Source organism: Molothrus aeneus, chromosome Z, assembly GCF_037042795.1.
Source record: "Molothrus aeneus isolate 106 chromosome Z, BPBGC_Maene_1.0, whole genome shotgun sequence".
Lineage (NCBI taxonomy): Eukaryota > Metazoa > Chordata > Aves > Passeriformes > Icteridae > Molothrus > Molothrus aeneus.
The window spans coordinates 66,329,244-66,354,414 of record NC_089680.1 but is presented as its reverse complement, the minus strand read 5'-3'; the positions used below and the strand labels follow the sequence as shown (position 1 = coordinate 66,354,414).

General features: G+C 36.2%; 1 protein-coding gene across 1 annotated transcript in view; it reads right to left on the bottom strand.

Annotated features, from left to right (window-relative positions):
• Positions 1 to 816: 816 nt before the first annotated feature.
• FER (FER tyrosine kinase) overlaps positions 817 to 25,171 on the bottom strand; it is a 167,145-nt gene continuing 142,790 nt past the window's right edge. The window contains exons 18-20 of the mRNA XM_066568772.1: positions 15,917 to 16,071; positions 12,076 to 12,198; positions 817 to 8,726 (exon numbers count right to left, since the gene is read on the bottom strand). Coding sequence (XP_066424869.1) covers positions 8,584 to 8,726; positions 12,076 to 12,198; positions 15,917 to 16,071 — 421 coding nt within the window. The 3' untranslated portion in view covers positions 817 to 8,583. The remainder of the gene's footprint in view (positions 8,727 to 12,075; positions 12,199 to 15,916; positions 16,072 to 25,171) is intronic.

The window sequence follows — 25,171 nt, the reverse complement described above, 5'->3', positions numbered from 1 at the left end:
TGTACCAGACCTGTGTGCAACCCCACGCTGCGCTGTCTTCTGTTCCAACACACACTGGGGAAATTCAGTGGACGAGCTTTGGACTTACACATCATCCATTCATGATTACTGGGAGATGGTGGGGAAAAACATCCCAAAGGTTTGTAAAAGGGAACAACTGTATTCTATCAGAAAAAAAAATTGACACAAACCCCAGGTACCTCAGTCCCACTTAGGAACCAGAGCTGTAAATTGCCTTACATGCTATAAACTCCTTCTTCAGTCAGGCACTAAGTCTTGCAAATTACAGTCCTTGCCAGTGTGCAGAGTGCTTAACAATACCGTGTAAGGTACAGGTACCCAAAATCACATCTTGCTACCCGGTTTTGGGTCTTCAAACAAGGTGCATTTGCAGGGAGCATTAGGCAGTGGAAGAAGTTCTTCATATAGGGGTATTCATACTTTAAGTTACCCACAGGATCTCAAAACATGTTTGTATTTTTTAAGGCATAATAATGTTCTCATAACAAAGTTCTCAGCCCATTTCAACATCGCCTTCCCCTTCTGTCCTCTAGGTTACTTCTTGCTTCAATTTCTTCTGATATGCAAAAGGTAAACCAAAGTAATGCAGAACTGCGAGTGAGGATCATACAGAAAGATTATCTCCAGAAATTTTTTAAAAAATCAAATCAAATTGGGTCTCCCCCTGCTGTGTGAAACAGAGTATTTTGATTTGTGTCTATTCCCAAAACAAATGTTACTAGAATTGATCTTCCACTTGATTACAGAGGCAAATGAAGAAACACAACTTGTAAATATCAAATAAAATGAGACCGCTTGATACAAATATTTTACATTTATTGGAAGAGTACAGTGAAACAGGGACTGCAGACTCATTAGTGGTAAGTGGTCCAAAGGAGAAGACAAAGGACTATTCAAAAAAGGTCTGCAGTTTACAGGAAGACTGAAAATCTCTTACATAACAGTCTAGGAAAATAAAAAGTTAGCTTGAGTTCTAAAGTGTGACTTTAAAGCATATAAAAAATTGGCAAATAAATAAAGTTAAAATGCAGTTCTATTTAAAATTATAAAGGAGCGACAACTGGCAACTGTATAACATAGTTATAATTTTCAGACTTGATTAAAAGCCAGATAAATTCACAAATGTTGTTTCTTTATTTTTTTAATTTTATTTTACATGTACTTTAGGGAAGAAGGACCCATTTCCAGTGTTATGTATTATCAATCTGTTTCACAAATATATTATTTTTAAACAACAAAGAGCATAAAAGGTGCTTTACCTGATATTGCTGGTGCGTATTTTGGCACAAAATTGAGAACTGGATACCTAAAGACATCTGCAAATGGCATCTGTGTCCACTCAAGGCTACTGGTGACAAAGTCTGGCTTGTGATGGCAAGCCAGTGATGTGAATTTCCCTCCTTCCCTAACACCCCTGTTCTGTCTCCAGCTGCCAACAGTTACACAAAGGAAAGCAACACATGCAATTTTAAAATCAGCAGTCCTACAACCCCAGCCCAAGTTTCATCCCTGGAAGTCCTTTAACAGAAGGCACAAGGCAGGCGCTTAATGCTGGCTTTCACTCCTCAATATTTCTCTGTAGGAGTCTGCCTGCCTTGGGTGTCCTGTGTGATGAGTCTGTATCATGGGGTTTTTTCCTATTACCTGTTTTCAGCATTTTAGTGAAAATTAAGTGGGAAGCTTGCTAAAAAAACCAAATTAACTTGTGATTTGCAGGTAATGGTACAATTAACACTGGAAACAGACATGTAAACAGACATTTCAACTGAGACCCAGTGCAAGAGCAATTCCCTGTACACAACAATAATGCTTATCTCCTGGAATTGCAGGGTTCAGCACTTCATAGTGGTGGGGTTGTAAAATTATTTCTGTAAGTAAATGTTGTATGATATAATGAATTCAAATTCCTGAAAGCAAAATGATGAAAATTAACACTGTCTGAAAAGGTCTGTTAAGAAGAAGGAAGCTCACAATAAGGCTTAGGTGGAATTAAGTAATTGCTGTTGATTTGGAAGATGCTGTTCCAATCTGGCCTGACAGCAAAATGTCAAGGAGCATATTTAGCTCTTTAATTCTCCCTATGTGGAGCAGAATGTTCTGTATTGTAAACCACACAGTAACAAATGTTGTTCCTCTGATGTATCTTATGATGTGGACAATTTGTGATATAGCTAGGATCTGCAATTTCATTAAAAATGTGATTTGAACAATATGCTTCACCTTGATTCATGGTTACTTCCATTTTCATACAAACACACTGCCCTAGGTTTTAAAGTACAACATCACCACATTACTTCTGAATTAAACAACAGCAGGAGTGTATTTGGACTTTCCTGTCACCATAATAATTTCATTTGATAAGTGAAAGGGTGCCATCTGTGATACATGGAGCCTTCAGAATTAGGAAATATTTGAGAGATGCAACAGTAAAGATTATTACAGCAGAGCTCAGCTGAAGTGTAAGATTGCTGCAACCCTCTTTAGAGAGCAGAAAGATTCTTTAAGAATTGAGGCAACAGCTCAGAGTCAATTGGTTATATATCAGTTATCCAAGAATTTTGCATTATTACTTGCATGTAACAGCAAAGGAATTCTTCATATGTTGAGAAAGACTGAGCTGACTGAAAAGAGTACAGTGCATCTTTTTTTAGTAATGGAAAGTTCTGGCACATACTTTCAATATCTGTAATGCAAAGGGAATCACTGTTCTGATTTTTGTTTCAAAAGTCTAATTGCCTTATATTGATGAAGAGTTTCAATGGCTGGCTCACTTACTATATTCACAAAACTTAAGTACTTATCTATAAACATTTGTGTTTCCAGAACTAGATGACAGATCCAAATAGTAGCAATTCAGGATTTTTCCAAGTGTTCTCTGCTCAGTGTGAATCCTAGGTTACCATACTGGTTCAGAGGCTGTATTTATCAATAAAAAATAAATCAATTAAGTTGTATTTACAAGGTATTCCACTCTGGGAGACAGAGGAAGAAAGAATCTAGTTCATGGCTCTTCTATGTTTTCAATTTATGACCTCAGTCAACTACATTTAAGGGTTTTATTTATCAATTTTTTCTAAATATGCCTAGAATTTTTTTGTTTGAAGAAGGCATATGGATCTGAGATCTTTAAATGCACCACCCTTCCATAGCTACAATCTCAAACACCTGCAAAACAACAATTTAGCTACTGAACTAATTAGTTGTTTAGCTCACACCCCCACTCCCAAATAAACCATCTGAAACTTCTAATTTAAGTCCTGCCTAGATGATGTCTGAGAAAATGGCATTCTGAAATAGCCAATACTATACAACTGCCTGAAAATAAAACAAATCTGAGTTAACACCCAAGTTCTATACCTGCACATATATTCCAGCTGAAATTTTATATCAAAGAGAAGGGGACATAATGGTAACTTAGGGTTGTTGGTGGAGGTAGCATTCCCTGGGAAAGAACAGTAAATACACCTCTGAAACTTTCTGTTTTATAGAGTAGTACTAAGGCTGAAAAACAGATATTTCTTTTGCTTATTTGACAGAGAAGTGAAATCAAGGTGGATTCTAGGGTCAAAACTCTGAAAGTTTAAAGTCAGGGGCTTCCAGCCCTGTTCTATATGGTACTTATTATAATGAACACAATGACTGATAACTGGATGTGAAAATATGCAAAAATGTTGGAGCTACCAGGCAGATCTTGCTGGAATTTTCGAGAAGAGAATCTTCCCTTTGAAATTTCAGGTCTCAGCAAAGTAAAGTTGGTATTAATAACATACTAAAAGGCAACTCTGCAACACATATAGGAGCTGGATATGACAGTTCAGTACCACTTTGAGGAAATAAATGGTAGTAGTACTTTACTGTTCATAATGTGACGTGTGAATGAATTCTTCCATTTCAATTTGAAGCTTTCCACCTTTAAACTTTATGTGTTGATAATGGGAAGCTACCCCAGGGAACAGTTACTCTTAGAAAACCTTGATAGGCTCCTGAGGTTGATTCACTTTCCTAGTAAGCTGTTGCTGGTTATTAAGGACTGCTTTTTTGTTTGTTTTCAGTAAATCTGCAAAAGGGGACTACTGAAAGAAAACATTTTTAATAGAGCTGGTATTTCAAATTGACCAGATCTCTTAAAAACTCATGGTTGTTTGGAACTTCAGGTATACTGGACTTGCCCTGTGCTTGCCATGCACCTTTTAATTACTAATTGAGGTCCTGTATTACTAATTACTAGAAGTGAAGGACTGCATGAAAACCACTCTAAGAGGAAAAAAATGCATTGCTTCATTGGTAGCCTGACTAGCCTAGGAAGAAAGTTTCCAACAATATCTGAAGTCCTTTTGTGCTTTACAAGAAGAAAAAATTAATTGTCAAACTCTTCCTTTAATAGCAAACTATTTTATGCTTAGCCATAAAAATGTTACAAATTCAAGTGCACTGGCACAAACAAGTATTTCTAGCGCCTAAAAACAGGACAGCTGTTACAGAAAGTGAACTCTCTCAGCTTCTTTCTCTTTATTTAATATTTATAATGAGTTATTATTTATGACAATCAATTATTCTCAGAACTGCTGAATACCATGTTTGATGACACTATTTACACACTAGCTTAGCTCTTCAAATATTGCACTCCCTTATGTCTGTGACTAGCACTGACAATTAGAGGATATGACAGCAAGAATACTGGAAACAGGGCTAGTATTTCATCACTGTTGTTAATATTTGTGCAGCAGCACATCTGAGAAAACTGGAGGGGAGACATTTGTAAATACTTCTGAGACTTGGTTACACTGTAACCTCAGAAAAATGTGGGGGATTTTTCTTCCTTTTTGTTTTCTTTATTACCTTTACAATGGGTGCAAAAAGGATAACAAAATAGTTATAAAGAGATAACAAATAGGTAACTTCATAGTCAATTTTAATAATGTGCTTGTATTTAAGTAAGCATAACAGGTGGTCAAAGACATTAATGAAAAAATACTTGAGTATGAATAACCTAATATTTCCTTAACCAGTTTTCTCTTTCCTGTCAGTGAGAATGGGCTTTACCAGCTGCAGTTCTCACTGATGGCCTTCAGGTGATGCACTTCGCAATAATGACTTCCAAAAAAGTTTTAAGCAATTCCGCAAAAGGGCATATTTTTTTAACAAGAAATGCAATATAACTGTAGCTGATAAACAAAAAGCTAGTTCATTGTTTTTTTAAAGAACTAATGAAAATGCACATTTCAAAGTTAATGCCTTTGTGGGATGCTAACTCTACATCATCACCCTTTGCTGAACCAAGGTTTGTTTCTAGACAAGATACTTTCCCTATTTTACTTTTCATAAAATAAAGAAGCTTAGAAAACCTTATGACTTCACTGAGGACTGGACTTGGGAGATAATATGCACTAATTTTCTACTAAAAACAAACTAAGGATGCACTTCTTGCTGTCAAAGCAATTTTCTTAAAATAATGAATGCAACTGCTAGGAAAAACATGAAAATAAGAGAAAATTTGTTGAATTCCCTCTCACACTACAAGCTGAGGATAACAGTATTTAGAGTTTTGTGCGTTTAACAATATAAAATAATTCAGGATTCTCTCGGGGTCCCTCTGGTTGTGACAATGCCAGTGTAACAACCTAACCTGAAATCCATGCTTGCCAAAGAGGCTGAAGCTTAACTTCCTTCTAAGTTCTCTTTTTAAGTTTCCTAAACATAGTACATGAGCCAAATGACCTGGCTAACCTGGTAAAATTAACCTGGCAAGATTAAGTCATCAAGAGGCCATGGAGAGAAGATATTGCAGCCTTGCTTCTTTAGTGCCATGTCTTTCTTTTAAATTTCATGGCATGGCAGGCTTGGTTGTGAATGCTCCTGTGAGAAGCCTACAGTAGCTACAGGTATGGAGTCCACTTCCTAAATTGAATAGTTTCAACACTTACAAGTCAGACACGACAAATGAATTCTGCCACAAACTGTTAAATTAATGCTACAAAAGTTTAAATAATCGAAAAGACATGTACCTGTGTTGAAATTTATTCTATACTTACAAAGCCATTCTGGTATTCTCCCAAAGTATTACTAGTTTTGAACTGAACTGGTGCCTACTTCAGTAACAGTAACAAATTTTCCTAATGCTGTAGAAATTCCCTGTTTTAAAAAGACTTCAAATTTAAACAGAAGTGTGATATATATGTATGGGGGTTAACAATTCCAGAATAAAATGTTAGTACTGTTTTTATCCTTCTATGAGAGTCAGGATGGTGACTGGTTAATTTATGACAAATACAACAGTATTTTATTTTATCTGAATGAAGCAGTATTTCTTGCTGTCAAGAGGGCACATGGCAAAGAAACAGTCCATCTCTCTAACAAAAGAATATTAACTCTCCAGAAAAGCTATGCTGACACTGTTATCTTTACTTGCAGACTTCAGGGATGCATATGTAAGGAAACGCTGTTGGATGGATTTTCCCAAATGATTGTGAAACATTTCTTAGATCTTAGTACACTTGCACTTGCATTAGCATACTAGCAAATTAAGGCACAGACTCTGTGTACTACTTAGAAGCATACAAGCTAACAAGAATGTTTCCTATTGCTCTTGAAAAATATCTCTGGGCTACTTGAAGTACAGAACTAAGTAAATATATCCAGTACACTTACAATGAAGTTTTAATTTATGCCACCAAGTTTTCCAAGCACTACACTTTAATGGGTATGTGTATATAAATGCTTATCTCCAAGAAAAAAAATCACTTAACAAAATGCAAGAAGCACTTACCATTCCCTACAGCTGGATACTGACAGTACGACCTCAAATGCAGGTGATGTGATCCCACACGACCATTCACTGTTGTAGTTGGACACTAATTCCTATGTAACAGACAAATTCTTCTAGCCTACACATATTTTGGTCACACATGGCCCTAAACCACCACTCAGCACTACTGTAAATATACTTTAGAGAGCAAAAGATGATGTGGACAATAGAAAAGCCACCCTAAAAGAAATAAAAATGTAATGTAGCCACTGACTTCACTAAATCTCATTCCCACTGTAACACTAAAATATAAGGCTAATTAACATTCCAGATGCTGTGTTACTTACAATCCCTGTTTCTTACTTGCATTAGCAGCAACTAGTATCCCTTGATCTGAATAGTTTAGTAAATTCCTAGAAGTATTTTAAGCACCTTAATGCTGGAACTCAGACAGGGATACAGTAACTTGTTCCTATTTTTATTCAGAGCCCTAGAAAACAATTCCAGCTGCAAAGAGGACCCAGAGTCAAAGTAACAAATGGTGCACCTCCTCCCTCCATTATCTAGTAAGGTTTTATTCTTTCTGGCTTTTTTTTTAATATATATTTATATGTATATATATATATACAAACACAAGGTTTATATTCTTGGTGCATTTAAACCTTGTTTATCCCCAGTCTTTTGATATTTGATTGCAATAATGTAAGAAAAATAGAAGGTTAGTATTTCTACTCTGCTGTTCCCTGTCAGAGGCTTTAAACATACTTCTTTCCTTTTGGTTGTTTGCACAACTTCCTCATGCCACACAGAAGTAGTATTTTCCTTTGGACGCTATGCATGAAATGTTCTTTTGTTCAGAATAAACTTTTGCATGCTCCAGCTGCATTCTGAGAATTTCTACCAATTTAAGGGAAAAAATCAGGGTCAAAAGCAAATCTAGCAGCATATTTATTAGCACCTCTAAGATCAATTATATTTGTCATCTGCTGCTATCATTAATAAACCTTTTTTTTTGGCCTAGTATTTCACATATTTTTGGAAGGCAGATAGTTTGCAGTATTTCTTAGCATGTGCTAAGAAATATACTTTATATTGGTCTTTTTTGTTCTAAAATAAACATAGGTCACCATAAAAGAAACATGCTACTGAATTCTGATGGCACTGAAGGAGAAAAAAGGCATTATTTAAGTAGATCACATAAAAAGTCAGAAGTATTTCTACTGTATGGTAACAAATGCACAAGCAATTCAACTACCAAAAAAATTCTGGATTTTTCCATTCAGTAAGCATGTTTGCATCCAGAATCTAACTGAGCTTCATGCTTCAAACCAAGTATCACCTAAATATATCAGATGTAGAAAGAATTTTTTTAAAGGAGCTTCTAGTTGAAATACTTGTCAAAACTGTCTTCAGTTTTAAGGCCAACATGTATGACAATCCCCACATTAATATGCTGACATACAGGACAGGGATAGCAGAGTGGGAGCACAGCTTAAAGTAGAATACTTCTGAAAATGTCACTAGCAGTTATTTGCTGTAAAACAGATAAAAGCCACAGTCCCTTAAATTTATAGTATGTGCTTTCCTATGTACATGTAACCTAAATTACAGTACTACTGTGACTGGATATATAGCATTTCGCAGTATATATCTTTAATGCAGGTGTAGGCACCATTCAAGATGGTACACCAGTTAATTTCAAAGTAATCCTAGAAGAATATTGCAAATAATGCTATATAAATGCATAGTGTCTGAGGGAAACAATTACTTCACGGGAAAATAAAGTCCCAGAAATTGAGTTTGGCACTTCTTCATCACTATGTCACTTTCTTTTTGATTGAAGACAGCTCTTTCTGAATCTCACTGAATTTTGGCCGGTTTTCTGGCTTGTAGTCCCAGCATCTCTGCATTATTTTATATATTTCTTCTGGACATTTTTGTGGTGCAGACATTCGGTAGCCTGGTACACAGAAAAAGTGGAGAAAAACTTTTAGTACTGAAAACAGATGCATATTGACAAATCTAAAAAGATAAGAGCAAAGTTCAAGACCATTTCATTTATAAAGACCTTCAAGACAATATGAGGAACATCTAAAATACATATCCTATACATGACAGATAATTATGAAACTAATTAAAATTCAGGTACCAGTGACATTCAAGTTGGGCATGCTGCTCATCCCTAATAGCAGCAACTCACACAGATTTCTTTCTTGTATCTTAGGAAGCAGCTACCCTCTGGTTTTCAGTTGTATTTCCTTACTTCACTGCAGTGAGGAAACTGATAATAAAAATGAAGATGTGAGTAAATGTATTTGCTCTTTTTGAAGATGTATCCACTTTAATTCTCACATTTCTTCCCTTTTTTGTCTCCTTAAGGAAGTTCTTCCCCATCTGCACTTTAGTAAGTAATTTTTCCTCCCTCTGTTTTCTTAACTTTTGGATCTTTCCATCTTATCTCAAATCTCTTTCTCTTCTGGTTTGCTTAGATAGGCAGTGGCTTCCACACTTCTCTGCTGCCATCAGCCAAGGAGTTCTCTGACTTGACAATGAGCAGGAGAATGGACAATCAGTTAAGTAAATTAGCAGCTAATCATTCAAAAGTCGCAGGTAAGTGGCTATTCAGGCATATCATCAATAGCCTGGACCACAGAGGTGTACTCACAGCAGTGAAGACAATTTCTCAATGAGTAGGAAGTTGGGAAAAATGCCAGGAGGATTGTATGTATGGACAAGGAGATCCTGGACAAAATCAAACACAAAATCAGGTAATGAAAGGAATACCAAAACACTGTCTGAGCCTCCAGGGATGAAGTTAAGAAAGACAAAGCCCAGAAGGGCTTGAATCTGTCCAGGTGTGTCAAAAACAACAAGCAGAGCTCCTCTAACTGTGCAGGGGACAAAAGATTTGAAAAAATGTGTGCCCACTGCTGAATGAGGGACTGATCAACTCAGCAACACAGGACAGGGACAAGCTGAGGTACTGAACACCTTCTTCATCTCAGCCTCTACTAGCAAGACTAGCCTTCGGGAATCCCAAGCTCCAGGGATCAGTGAGAAAGGCTGGAACAAGGAAGATGTACCCTTTGTGGAAGGGGACCTGGTCAGAGAATACTTAAGCACACCAGATTTAGTTAAGTCCAGGGGCTCTGATGCACCTGTGAGTACTGAGAGAAGGGCCTGATGTCACTGCCACACCATACATACTTTCATACATCACTTCAAGTACAGGGAGGCGTACCTGAAGACAGAAGTAAAGCAAATGTCACTCCTATCTTCAAGTCAGAGCACCCAAGGAACTGCAGGCTGGTCAGCATCACCTTGATCACAGAAGGAGATGGAGCAACTAATGCTGGAAGCAATTTCCAGGCAGTACAAGGAAATCATCAGGAGTAAGCATGCAGAAAGTCAGCATGGATTCACTAAGAGCAAGTCATGCTTGACCAATGTGAGAAACTTCTTCAATGAGATGAGTGGCCTGATACATGAGGGGATTCCACTGTAAAATCCCACAAAGACACCTTTGGATTTATGGGCTAGATGACAAGACAGGGAGGTGGATTGAAAACAGGCTGAACAGTGAGCCTTGAAGGGAGGTAATGAGTGGTTCGAAGTCTGAGTGGAGCTCCAGGGTGCAATCCTGTGTCGCACCTTCACTAAGGCTGTGGGTGAGGGGCAGGTGCCCCCTCAGGGATGGTGACACAGCAGTGTCCCCCTTGCTGGTGGCACCGAGCCCGGGGGGGGTCTGATACACTACAGGGTGGTGGTGCTGTCCACAGGGACCGGGACAGGCTGGAGAAAGGGCTGGCAGGAGCCTCAAGAATGGGAAGAACCAAGTGCTGCACCTGGGAACAGCCCCGGGCACCAGTATGGGCGGGGAATGCCCTGTGGGAAGCGGTTTGTCAGGAAAGGCCCTGGGGCTCCTACTGGACACCAGCATGAGCTCTTCCAGCAAAGAATGCTAATGGCACACTGGGCTGCACTAGTAGGGGTGCCGCAGCAGTTTGAGGGAAATCATCTGCCCAACCTGTTCAGTCCTGGCTGAGGCCACATCTGGAGTGCTGGGTCCAGTACTGGGCTCCCCAGTATAAGACAGACACAGGCACAATGGAGAGAATCTCATGAAGGATCACCAAGGTGATGGAGGCACTGAAACATCTCTCTCTCCTATGAGGAAATGCTGAGTGAGCTGGAGGAGCTCATCCTGGAGAGGAAAAAGCTCAGGGGATCTCAGCAATGTATAAAAACACCTGTGGGGAGGGTGCAAAGAAGGTGGGTCCAGGCTCTTTCCATGCCCAGTGACAGGACATGGAGGTAATGAGCACACACTGAAACATGGGAAATTCCTCCACTTTTTTCCCTGTGAGGGTGACTGAGTACAGATTGTCCAAAGACAACCACATTCACAGAGATTTGCAAAAGTCATCTGGATGTGATCCTGCTGAGCTGGGTGGTTGGACCAGACGACATTCAGAGCTCCCTGCACACCTCAGCCATTCTTTGAGTCTGTGATTCCACAAATTGTCAGACAAATATGGCTCAGGCTCCAGGATTTGATTTGGCCTTTAAGGAGAAACTTTATTATCACCTACAGTGCTTATAAAACTATAACAAACACTGACAATGTGTGTAAATCAGCAAACCAGAGTTTTTTTGTTTGTTTGCTATTTGTTTTTGTTTTAAATAATTTGGAAGTTTTACTAGCTTAGAACATATTTATAAATTATACAGTTGTATTATGTAGGGAAGGAACAGTTCTGAAATGCCACTAAAGACAATGAAAATAAATCAAACTCCTGAACTCCTACTCACAGTTATTTGCTATTTTACCCTTTTGATTATTTTGTAAAAGAGAAATGCAGCTTGCAATGCTCAACTAGTTTACCATTCTCCACCATAATTGCTAAATCTTTCTGTGAAATGATTTAATAAAGAAGATGGAATGATAGAGATCTTTTTCTGGCAGTTTAGAATATTTATACCTGCATTAGCATCATCTTAAATAATTCAAGCTTCTGCTTTGCACAGCAGTAAATCCCTCCTTTCCATCTCACCTGTTAGTTCTGCAATAATGGAAGTCAGCATGCTGTAAGTCTTCCAACCTTTAAGTTACTGGTCAGTGTATTCCTTTTTTTCCAAAAGGCCTATATACATCACCCTGCTCCTCCCAGAGAGCTAGTCAGCAGTTTAGGAAACCTCATATTGTTTTTGCTAGAGTTGCTACAAAACTTGTATGTTATTTCTTAGCTATTTTACGCTGAATCCATACCATTTATCCAGCAATTGTTTCACTTTCAAGGAATAATTACCTTTCTCAACTTGCTCTCGTGCTTGTTGGTTGGTCATTCCAGGGTATGGGCATACTCCTAAACTGAAGGTCTCCCACAGAAGAATTCCAAAGCTCCATACATCACTCTCAGATGTGTATCTCCCTAAAAAAAGGAAAGCAAACCTTGAATTTAACATTCAGAGAAATTGGTATTTCAGATAATTATGGCGCAAATTTCCTGTAAAGGTAGAAGTGTTACACTGGCAATCTCCAGGCAAAACAAAGCTGTAGCTACTAATAAAACATTCTACAGATTTCAACGTCTCCAGTATTTCAAAGAATGAACAAATTATATTAAAACAAAAACTGTGGAGTAACATAAGCTAACCATAAGTTCTACAGCTATACACAGACCACTCCAGTTTGTCAAGCAAGTTAAAAATTTCTTTCCTTCTTAATGTACAAAAATATTTTTCTTTTAACATAAAAGGACAAAAAAATGTTAGAGTTTTCCTACTCATTTACAATTGTTTTCAATTCCAAATATTCTTTAAAAAATTACCTTTTCTAGTTTTCCATTTTAGCATGGCAGTGTTTATTCTGAGAGGAGCTACCACCAACACTGTTTCTAAGTGTGAAGAAGGCCTGGTTCTTATGCTTTGAGAAACTGATCTCTGAAAATCAAACTAAGGCTGGATGCTGCAAAACTGACACATGCAATCAGTTTAAGAAAAAAAAAAAATCAGGCCTGCTGGTTCAATTGCCTCCAATTATGCTTCAGAGATAGCAAAATAAATAATTGATAGATAACTGAATTCCAAGCCTCTTTGTGGAATTGTAGCTTTCTATTACAAGGAGACATTTTGGAGCAGATATTTCTATTGTCAGTGATGGATTCTCATTAGAAAATTAAGACTCCTAGCCTTTTGCAGCAGAATCAGTGAACATGTTATCTTAAAAATCCATTTTCAACATCACTTTCAACATTTTTCATGGCTGCTCTTCTTTGTTGCGTACTATCACTTTGTATTTACATATCTTTATTCTTAAAAACAACACTTGTGAATGTATTGTTTGTTTATCTCTAATCATCAAACTAGATAAACTAAGCCACTTCTGACTAGGAAAAAAAGGAAAATACATGTAAATTATAGTGACAGTTGATGACAGTGACAACTGTTCTGACGTCAGAAATCTCAGTTTACTCTTAGACTAAATATCACTTCCAGCTGTGCTATGTTAGCTTGTGTGCCTCATGGTTGGCAATTATGGATATTCACTATGTTCTTTGGAGTAAGATTAGTTTTCTTGTCTGTGTATCAACTTCCCACAGTTGAGCATCCAGAAATTTAACACTTTTCACTGAAAGCATTCAGCAAATACAAGATAGGTGATTAGCTGTTTTATTGGGTTTTTTTACAGAAAGTACAAGTTCTGTACAGTTAATTATATTTTATGCTATTACATTATCTGAGGGGAAAAAAAAAGATCTGTCTATAAAAAGACCCCAAGTCCTCCCCATGTTACTATTAACATCATAAATAACTCAAAATATTTTGGGGAGAAAACATACATATTAAATGTATTTTAATTTTCAAAGATCAGGAAGCAAAAATACCCCACAATCATCCTAAATATGTGCCGATTTTGGTCGGGTAGAATTAAGTCTATTCACAGTGCCAGGTACAGGGCTCTGTTTTAGATTTCTGCTGAACTCAGGGTTGATAATTCAGTGATGGTTTTCTTATTGCTTTGACTGCACAGAGCCAAGGCCTTCCCTGCTTTTCACACTGCATGCTGGTGAGGAAGCTGGGGGTCCTTGGGAGGGAACACAGCCAGGACAGGCGATCCCAAACAGACCAAAGGAAGATTCCAGACCATGTGACATCAGGCTCAGTGTATAAAGTCGGGGGACGAAGGAGGAAAGGGGAGCTGTTTGGAGTGATGGGGTTTGCCCTCCCAATAACAGTGTAGAATGGCTCTGAACAGCACCCACGGAACCAAAGCTTCCATTTCTCAAAAACTCCAGTGGCATCTGAATTTTGCTTCTGACTTCTGACACAATTTGTGTCAGAACCACAACATTTGCCCTAGCCTGGTTTCTAGCCTTCACAACTTGTGGGGCTTTTTTAAATTAACATACTTTAGTGATCACTCTTAATTTGTCATATACAGTGACTTCAGCAAAGACAAAAAAAAGAACTTTTTTGTAGCTTCTTAACCACATTGGCATTTATGTAATGGCCAAATGATCCTATTTCTCATTTTCCTCCAACCTTTGAATCTTGATATTCAGGACTGACCTGGCCAGTGGTTACCAATTAGTTTTGAAATACTGCAGATTTAATTTTATTTCATTTTGATATCTTAAAAACCACCAATCATACCTACACAATTCAATGCAATTATTAAAACCTTATTATTAGAATGGAAAACAATAAAACATAATCCAGTAAGTTTTAATAGTATCTTTCAAGGGAGTGGAAAAAACTATCCTTCAAAAACACACAGAAATCTTTCATGACATTTTGAAAGTTGAATATTGACTGCTGAACATATTAACATGTTTGAGAGAGCTTATTTCCCAAACATTACAGAAAATGACCTATAGCTGCTGGAATATGTATGTGCTTTAGGAAACACAAAGTAAGTTGATGTTAATCAACAATCTCCTCTTCTCCTGTACTGTGCAGAAAAAAGACTCAGCAGTACAAAGTGAAGGTGTGGTCACAAGAGCCTGTTTCCTGCTAAATGCAGTCAACTGGACCACATATGGTTATAAAGATAGGTTTTCATAATACATCAAAAATACTGTATGTATTTCCAAAATAACAAAAATAAAAACCCAAACCACCATTTATAGTGGATCAATCACCCAAAAGAACAAAGCATTCACCAGTGAATGTTGGCAACACTAACACCTCTTAGAGTAACTGGTAATACAAGATCTATTACTAAACTGAATTTACTGTCAGCCTTTTAAAGGGAAGATCTGCATTACTGTGTTATGTCATTACCTGCTGCAAACATGCTAATGAGAGGAAGCGTTCTGCTATCAATCATAATTCACAAACTTATGATTTCCAATGCATGATTTCCAAAAAAAGGCTAAATTTAAGAGATGGCAAAAATATTTATAGACACTTCAGATGAAGAATTCAAAAATATTTCATTCTGTGTACTCAACTAGAGAACTGCTTTAGAGAAGTACATTCAAAACATGTCATCATTTATTAAATGTGCTGCTTCTCCACAGCCCCCTTTATCTAGAAGAACTTATTTTATAGTTTCATATAAGCAAAAAAAGGTAAGAGCAGCAGCTTCTGCTTCTATTCTGGAACTAAGTAGTGTGGTTCACTTCCCTCAGTGATAAATAATAAATTTTTATCCCCAATATAAAAACCTAGCGATACACAAAAATGCAGGTAAAGTAAAACTGCAGTTAAAAACCCCCAAAAATAAAACAATGACTGTATCTTTCACCAATGCAATGAATTATCTAACACAGTGTTCTAGTACATTAACATTTTCTACTGTTTTCAATGAGGGGCTATAAATATGCAGAACTTGCCATTCATTTTGCTAACGATCATAATTTAGATGACTGATGAGGCTGTCTACAAGAATGAGTCAGCAACAGAACCAAAGCACTCTGCTATTGCTGCATAATAGCAATTCTGATGTTGCTGCCTTATTGTTTTTCAGCAGCAAAACTGCATTTTTTACATAAATCAGACTGAAATACTAAAATTATTTTAAACATTCTTAATTCGAATGAGGGAAAAGAATTGTATGTACATACACTCAAATATTGTGGCTCTCATGCTCTTTACTGTACTTTGGATTTTTTTTTTTTCAAGAAAATCCAGTTATGCTCTTACCATAGTTCAGAGCTTCTGGAGCAGTCCACTTGATTGGAATCTGCTTTAGGCCTGATGATGAGTACACGCCATCGTCCTCTTGCCGGGACATCCCAAAATCACTTATTTTCAAGATGTTGCTTTCACCTACCAAACAGTTCCTTGCAGCCAGGTCTCTAAATTAGAAAAAAAAAAAACCCAAACCAACACATTTTTACAGGTCTGAAAGTAATTGGAAGTCATTTAAATTGACCGAGCCCCTCAGCCAAGACAGTTGTACCTCTCAGAGGCTTATTTACAAAGAGTAAAAAACACTTCAGAGCAGTCATGAGGAAACAGAAATGAGGGAAGGGGGAAAAAAAGTCAGAAATAATCCTATGAAAAAGCAAAGGGAGGAGATGCTGGAGATGCTCAAAGTGCCTGAGCAGAGAATCTCCTGCAGTCCACAGAGACAAGGCAGAGTGCAGCAGGGAAGGAGTGTGAGGCTGAAGGACAGGAGCTGTTATGGAGATTCAGAACCTCCATTCCCCACTCACCCCTCAAGGGAGGAAGTGAAGAATTTCAGAATGAAGGAGTGCCTCAGAAGAAGGGAGAGGGAAAAAGCATTTCAGTTTTTGGCTTTTATTTCTCACCATGTAACTCTAATTTGCAATACATTAAATTCATGTTACCTAAGTTCAGTCTGTTTTGCTGTGCTGGTAATTGGTAGGTGATTTCCTTGTCTTTATCTTGACCTCCAAGTGTTTCTGTCTTATTTTACTTCCCTATCCTGTTGAGGATGGGGAGTGAGAAAGCATCTGTGTGGGTGTCTGGCAGCCATGCAAAGTTAACCCACCACAACTGCCCTCCATTTATTCCTCCACAAAAATAAATCCCAGATTAATGAAGTGGAACCTACGTAAAACGAAACAGAATTTGAAGAAGCATCCTGAAATGTGTTCAGGAAGTGTTTCAGTGAGAAACCTGAGAAACAGCTCCATCTTCCCTCTGCCCGTTAGAGTTTCTATCAAAAGTTAAAAGCTACTCAGCATAGAAAAGAAATTTTGGCTCAGTGATGGATGAGAAGCTCAGAAAGTCAACTCCCTCCCTTCACCTCAAATTTTTAAATTTTTTTAGATCAGAAGACATGTAGTAATACCTGATAAAAGACCTACTGTGACTTTTCTACAGGCTAATAATATATTATCAACATACTATGTGTTGATATAGTACATTGATAATATATGTTACATTGTATGTTACATTTCAGTGTTTCACAGTTTTTTAGAATACAACATAATAAAATATATATTATTATTCCCATGGTAATGTAATAAAAAGGGCGGGACATGTCAAGCAATAGGATTAATTCCATACCATTATGAACATCACGGACAAAATATTTTTTAAACTAAACTTACTGTGGTTTTGCTTATCTAAATAGCTAATATGCTCACAAATGGCTTACATGAATATTCCAGAAAAACTATATTAACTTTGATATTTTGAATTGGACCTGTAATATAGTTCTGAAGTGAATCCCTTGAGCACTTAATGCACATTCATTGGTTTTTGAAGGATGAATTTGGTGCATGCAAACTACATTGCTCTTGGAAGAAACTAACTTAGAATTCTGCTCATGATGGGCACGAAATTTGTTTTTCTAGCTACAGAATTTTCTTTCCCAGGAATTTGTTTCTACAGCTTATGCAGAAAGGTTTGAACCAGTGACAAACAGCTTCCAGCATTACCCACGGTAATGACAAAGGACTGAACTACATATAACCCAAACTAAAAGTCTTGAGCCATATTTAAGGATGCTGAAGCTCATACATCTGCTTTAATCAGCTCATCCATATTGATACTGGGCTATGTTATTCAATATGTAGACAGAGCCTAGGTACGACCCTAAATATCATAACTTGATTTAAGAATTTTAACATATTTGACTCACATAGCTTTTCTGCCACTAAGAACATTAATAGCTCTAGAGCTGGAGTGATAGAAACAAAGTTATTCGTTTGGTTTGAGAAGACGGACCACTAAAAAACAAATCTGAACTCACAGGCACCAGCTAAAGATGTGCACAAATGTATAAAACAGCTCAATGTGCACTGTTTTACATAGCTTGATATTAGCATGTAGTATCATTACATACAGCTATATTGGTTAAAGCAAGCGAGCTGCAAAACAAAATCAAATTGTTATTGTTTATACTCAAGTGTGTAAAAAGTATCACCATGGAACTTCAAGAATTTATTACTTAGGTTCCAATCATACTTCAGTAATTAGTTTTTTTATCATGTTACTCAATGTAGTCTAGATTTTGCAACTGATGCACATAAGGAGTGGAAAAAGTAATGAGGTTGTATCTCAAAGAAAATTTACAGTTAATTGAAAGCGCAGTCATCCCCCTACCTGAAGTATGACCTAGCATTTAAAAATACTGAGTCAAGTTAAGAAAAATCTATATACTGAGATTTAGAGAAAATACTGATTTAGGTTTATTGCTCCTGCATAAGTCTGATTATTTGGGAAAGTGGACAGTAAATAATATGCATAGTATGGTGCTTATAAACAAAGACTACACTCAGTTTGTATAATTTTTGTTGGTTTTGTACATAGAATATATGAGTTTTCTTTTTCATTCAGAATCAACTAGAGAAAAAGCTTTTCATCCCTACTGAAAATTGACTAAAACACTTCCATGAAAATCAACTGGCATTCGTAGAAGTTCATAAAGATTGTGACACTCTGTTCAGGACATATGTAAATTAACACCACAAAGAACAAATTAAATGTTTGCATATTTTGAGTCTCACAGTATTAATACCTTTTTCCACTTTTAGCTAAAACTCTCCCATTTTTTATGCTATAATACTCTGTATTACTTTCAATACATAATTTCTGTTAATAAAGTCTTATGGGTACTTCATATATTTATTTCTGACATAAGCAAATTTGCCGTCTTCTATCATCCTGAGTATGATATGCTTGCTCTGTCACTTATTTAGAAAATACTTTAGAAGTGATAATTTCATTCCTCAAGCATATAAATGTCACAAAGTTATATTATCTTGTTAATATTTCTACTGTCATTTTACATCTGTTTCATATCCTCAGTGATTTGTTGCTTAATTTTACGGTTAATTTTTATATGTATTTGCATGCTAAAAAACATTTTTTAAACAGTTACACTGAAAGCTGTGGGTACCTCAGCTTTTGGGGTTTTTTTTACTATTATTCTGAGGGTTTGGTTAAGATTTTTCAGTATTTTTCAAATAAATTCTTCACTGTTCTTCATTATGTCTGACAGCTTCCTTAAAAAGGATGTTATTTTTCAGTCTAGACATAAGAGAAGACACAGAAGATGCTTTCAGTCAACAAGATTTATTACAGAATTTATAGCGAGAATCTGGAAAAAAAATGGCATCAGCAACTATTACTCCCATTACTTTAAAATAATAAATTATGACATTAATTTTCTTCCGGTTTCCATAATTATAATTAATTTCTATTTTCTACAGATAGGCATTCAAGTATAATAATTTTAAGGGGTTTGTAAAGACCCTTTACTTCTTAACCTTCCATAAGAAATCCACAGTGGAGTTCCACTCCATTTTTAAGATAAACAACGTGAGTTGGGGGAAACACGAAAATATAAATACAAAGGTCTGATGACCAAAATTAACTATGAGATGTCAACATTATAGATTTCATCAGTGTTAAGTATTTATAGTAAATCATGGCTCTTTTCTACATGGACATTAAAAAACCAAACCAAATCAAACACATAAACAACAAATCCCCAAAAAATAATGACAACAAAACTCCCGTACACCAGCTGCCCAAACAAAAAACTCCACGAAAATCAACTACAGTCTATTTGTTTTCTTTCTCCTGAAAAACCAGTGTATTCTATTTGCTTTCTCTTCCTTCTCCCTAATGCTCTCTAAAGCCAACATCCTGAAGAAATACAGAGATAATTCTATGAAAATAGGTGTCTCTGTTAAGGAATTTTTTTTCCTCATAAATAATTTGCTACTTAAAGCAGTAATTTCATAAAATCAGTATTTATCTTTAAGACAGATAGCAAGAAAATATTCTTTATTTACATTGTGAAAGTTCTACAAACTGGGCACACATTACACTGAGCTGCTACAGAGTAAGCTCCTTAGTAAAAGAGAAGCTGACTCTCACTATTTAATATCAAGATTATAAAAGTTCCTAGTACTGCTAGAAACAAAGTTTCTTCCCCCCAGCTACTAACAAGTAAAAACTAGTATGTAATTTGGAAATTTCCTTTTTAAGCATTGCTCTGCAGTTCCTGTAAGTACAAACAGGACATCTCCTAGGGATGTCAAATATGGGTCAAATCTGCTGAAACTTTAAGAGAGAGGTCATAGGACTTCAGCTAAAAATTCAACAGCCTGTTCAAGGAGGAAGTAGAGGCAATTCCTCTGTGCTGGGAGCTGTTACCACCTGGATTCACATCTGTCCATAAAGACATAAACCTACTAAAGCTTTCTCTAAGGACATTCTTACACTCCCTCCCCCCTTCCCCTCCACATCCCTCAGGATCTGCAGAGAAAGTACTACCTAGCATTGCAATGGAATTCCATGAGTTAAAGAAAATCAAAACTTGAGAGCAAGCTCCTCATTACTAAACCAGCAGCACAGACTGCCTCACTGAACTAATTAGCCATTTTATATTCCATCCCTGGATCATGCAGTTAAAACACTCTAAGGTGATAAAAGCAAGTAATTAATTAGTGAACAGGATCGGTTTATCTCCTCTGCACATTAAATTCAATGAAAATAGTCTATTACCTAAACACAAAAAAAAGGGTGGGAAGTGAAACTACAAGATAAATTGCTGTGTTTTTTGTGAACTGTAAGATACCTCGCCTTCATACACCTGATGTAATTTCCAATAATGTCTAAATCAAAATACAGTAGTGCCTAAATCTATTTCAGAACTTTCTTGATATGCTAATTTTGCTTTATGTGGAGGGTACAACAAATAAACAACATATCGTGTTGTATAGATACGTGCCTAGTAACAGACTGGGAAAATATTAGAGGGTTAGAAGAACATCCTTTCATGAATTCTGTGTTTTCTTCCCCCTTTTAACTTTAATTATTTCTTTACATTATTTTAGTTGTTATGAAAATATCGGAGCCATATTAACTACAATGCTAATAACTGCTCTCAGCTCCTCATATAAAATGCAAGTCCATCTTCATCTCCAGAGATGAATGGTGCTGGCAAACCAGAGAAACTCCAAGTTGGGTACAGTGGATACAGCAGTGGTTTCTCAATAATGTCAGGTGCTCTGTTGCCATCCACAGTTTCGGATATTGCTCAGTTCCTCTCAACTATAAAATAAGCAACTTTACCCACCTCACAGCATTGACGACCTTCAATTACTCTTGATAAAGCACTTCGCACTTAAGCAAAAGACTTAAAAATTTTGCGAAAGGAACTCAAAAGGAGGAAAAGTAACAAAACAACCCCCAAAAAATTGTATTCAGTAGCTGAACACAACTGTCAACTTATTTACTGTCTGCCACCCAGATATGACTCAAAGGACTGTACAGATCTACTAACACATTAGAAAACTTTTATCTTTGAGGTTTCTTTGGTAAGCTACTGTGTGCCCTCCATTTTCCTAGCAGGGCAAGTTTTCTATACCAGCAATTTTAAGAAAGATAAAAACGGGAATAGTAGACAATGAGCACTTTCTGAGGAGAATCAAAGCAGTAGACTATGAAGATGGAAATAAAGCAATAAATTGCTGCATCATCTATTCCTCCCCTCTTTTTCCTATTTCTAAGGTTGTCTTCACAATGCCTGCTCTTGGAACAGAAACATTCCTATCAGTACCATCTAAATGGTTTTTATTTGCATTGTTTCTCAACTGTTTTAGAACTTAATAGTTATTGCCTGTATTCTTCTGAACAGTTATTTTGATGAAAATGGCATCACAGTCATTTTGGTCTTTAACAGTCATCTATGCATTGATATCACTACAGATTTTTATAACCAATTTTTCCTGTGCACTGCTGATTATATGTAATATGCTGAACAAAATGTCCTTTTCTTTTCTTCCCCTTGTGCTATATCTTGAAGCAAAGATTTGCAATCCAATTACTTTTGTGTGCCCATTTTAGTGAAAAAACTAAGTGTCTGGACAGTAATCAGAGAGGAAGACAGGCAACTTCATACAATATTAGAGTGACAATATTCCTACAATATTAGAGTGACTGGAAAATTAAATATACATTCTAGAAATCCTTAATGACAGAACAGACATAGGAATAAACATCTCTGCTGGGTTCCATGCAACCATTCCTAAGCTCTTGGATATCAAGAGAAACATTACAGGACATAACGACAAATATGGGTACATTTAGGAAACATGGAAGGCTTGTAACAGTCCTGAAAAGTCTCTTTGATATTAACTGAATTACAGGGGAAACTAAGTCTCCAAAAATTAATTATTCAAGATGTACCAGAACACAAGTTTACATTTTGTGCTTGATAAAATTACAGTGGACTTCAATTACAATCATAATGCCATCCATTTCCATAACCAGTTATATAAGTATATTGTATTATTCATGGGAAGAAAAATTTTTCAAGCAAAAATTTACACTGTATCATTCACAGAAGCAACTAAAATGAAACACAACAGTAGAATACAAAATTTTGCTAACAGGAATATTTTTAATATTATATCATGGCTTTATTCAACGTATGTGATAACACAAGTCTTGTTACAATGAGTGTCCTTGCCCTTTTAGACTGGAAGGATCACTCAATTTAGTTCTTAATTCTGAATCTAGTTTTGAATTAATCTCTTCCTTATTCTACTAATTCTACAATAATTCTATTATTATATCTTATTATATAATATAATGTAAAAATTTAATTGATATCTCTGTACAGAAGCATTAAATACTGGTTTAACTTGTTTAAAAATTGTAATCATCTGAAGAGGCAGACCAGATATGGTCAAAGGTCACATTCCCTTGCCCATAAGATATCAGTGATAGAAAAGGCTGCATGCTGGATTAAAAGAAAATGTCTAAAGCAGAGTAGCTTCTATCACTGATTTTTTGATGATTAAGGTTTTTAGAAAATAAATTTTTCATTCTATTAAATAAAGCCATTTTCTAATGTTAATATCACAATGTATTAAGTTCAAATGACTAATAATGCAAAGCAGAGTATGTGGAATTGAAAAACACTGCAAGTGCGCAAGAAATAAAGAAATTCAAAAGCATGATTATAATATGGGTCAATTTTTTCCCACCTTTTTCACTAGAATGAAATAAAATAGCACAATAACACAGTATTTGCAGGGCTTTTGAAGTCCTAATGAAACAGGAAATATTTCAAAATCTTCTCAGGCTACATTTAAGTACTTGCCACAGGTTAATATCAAAGTTCATCTGAGACAGGTAGCAACTTTATTGCTTCTTCAGTAGTCAGAACCAATAACGTGGTATGCAACAGTAGCTCTAGTTTAAGTTATCTCTACATGCATTTCCGTCACTTACATTTATTTTTGTTCCTACAGCAAAGAGGCATGGTTTAAGATTTTAAAAGTAACAGACAAGCATGGACTAATGTTCATGATTTTTCAGTAGATAAAGTATTTTATAGGAATTAGATCCTGAAACACTGTATTAATGAAGGTAAAAAAAGGTAAAGGTAATAATCAGGCTACAAAGAAATGAAGCATCCAGCATAATTAAGGTACAAGACACTACATATTCATGAAAATAATACACAAGGAATAAGAGAGAAACCAAATACATTAGGCCTAATTAGAAATGAGGAGGAAAAGACAGAACAAAGAAGTAGCAGAATCAAGCATTGCTAGACAAGAGGATTGTGCTGCAGTCCTAACCTGACTGGCTAGAAAGCAAAAATAAAGAAACGTCCTGCATTTTTAAGAGACACTCACAAAGAAAGCCAATAGCAAAGGGAGGAAAGTCAGCCACATTTTAAGGCAATAATTCATCTGGGGATGTTCCTTATTTAGGGAGAAAAGAATTTAAATGAATGGCACAGGTAACTTACGCCAGCTAAGCATTCTTAGTAATGGAAACCATTGACAAAGATGTACAGTAATAACCCACTAATTCATAATTTTTCAGTCAGAGAAAAAAAAATCTAATTTGTACTTTACAATATTTCTCTACCTTTAATCAAGGATTACCAACAAATACTTGAAATATTTCAGTATATTAAAAATAGCCTGTTTTGTAACTATAATAAAAAAGGATGAATGAAAATAAAGATGAGGAATAATTTACTAATTGTCTTAGCTAAGTAAGACCTGCAGATAGCTTACAGAAATACAAAAGAAATTTCATGTGACTAACACATTGCAGAGAATTATATATATAGAAATTTAGAGGAATAAAATTACCTATTAACTTCCTGTAAATTAACAAGACAGTAAATAAACTGAACCTCTGTTCTGTTTTTGTCTTTATTATTTAAAATCCATAATAGTTTTCCCACTCAAAAATAAAACTTTTATGTGGAAGAAAATATTCTGCACTTTTTTCATCACCAGAAAAAGAAGAAAGTGATGGAATTTTCATGGAATTATACTGGGGTATCCAAAGTGGGAGATGTTGAAGAAAAAAAGGAGATGACAGTGCTGATTAAGGATCATGATTACATCTCATATCGATAGCAGGAGACAGGATAGGACTTCCACAGCTTTTGGGAACTGGATGAATTCACATGTCACATGCATATTCACCATGGTAGAATTTCATAGCTGGGCTGAGTCGAGGAAGATATGTTACTAAGTCCAGGGCCTCCAAATTCATCACGTACTGAACTGTGTCCTTTTTCTTCTATTAAAACCTTATGCCATCTGATAGCAAAAGTCATCTGCTTGTTACAAGAATGTCCTTGCCCTGGAAAATCCAGAGTTCTGTATTTAGAAATAGCCCCTCTGCCTCTGGTTGCTCTCTGTGGAAGCATGTTCCCTCGTTTATAAGGTTGACTCCCTACAGATCTGAATGTTCCTTGTCCTACCAGGATTCAAAGTTTGCTGGAGGTGCAGAAAACACTTTCCTGCGCTTAATGTAAGACAGGAAGAGAAAACTATTAGAAAACTATTGCAAAGCTGTGGATTTACTGCACCTGGCTATTATTCTGAAATATTTCTAGAGAAAAAACTATTCTGCCATTATAGTTTAGGAAGACAGGATCCTTTTTGCCATCTAATGTTACATTCATTTTAGCATTTGTTGTGGGCAAAGGTT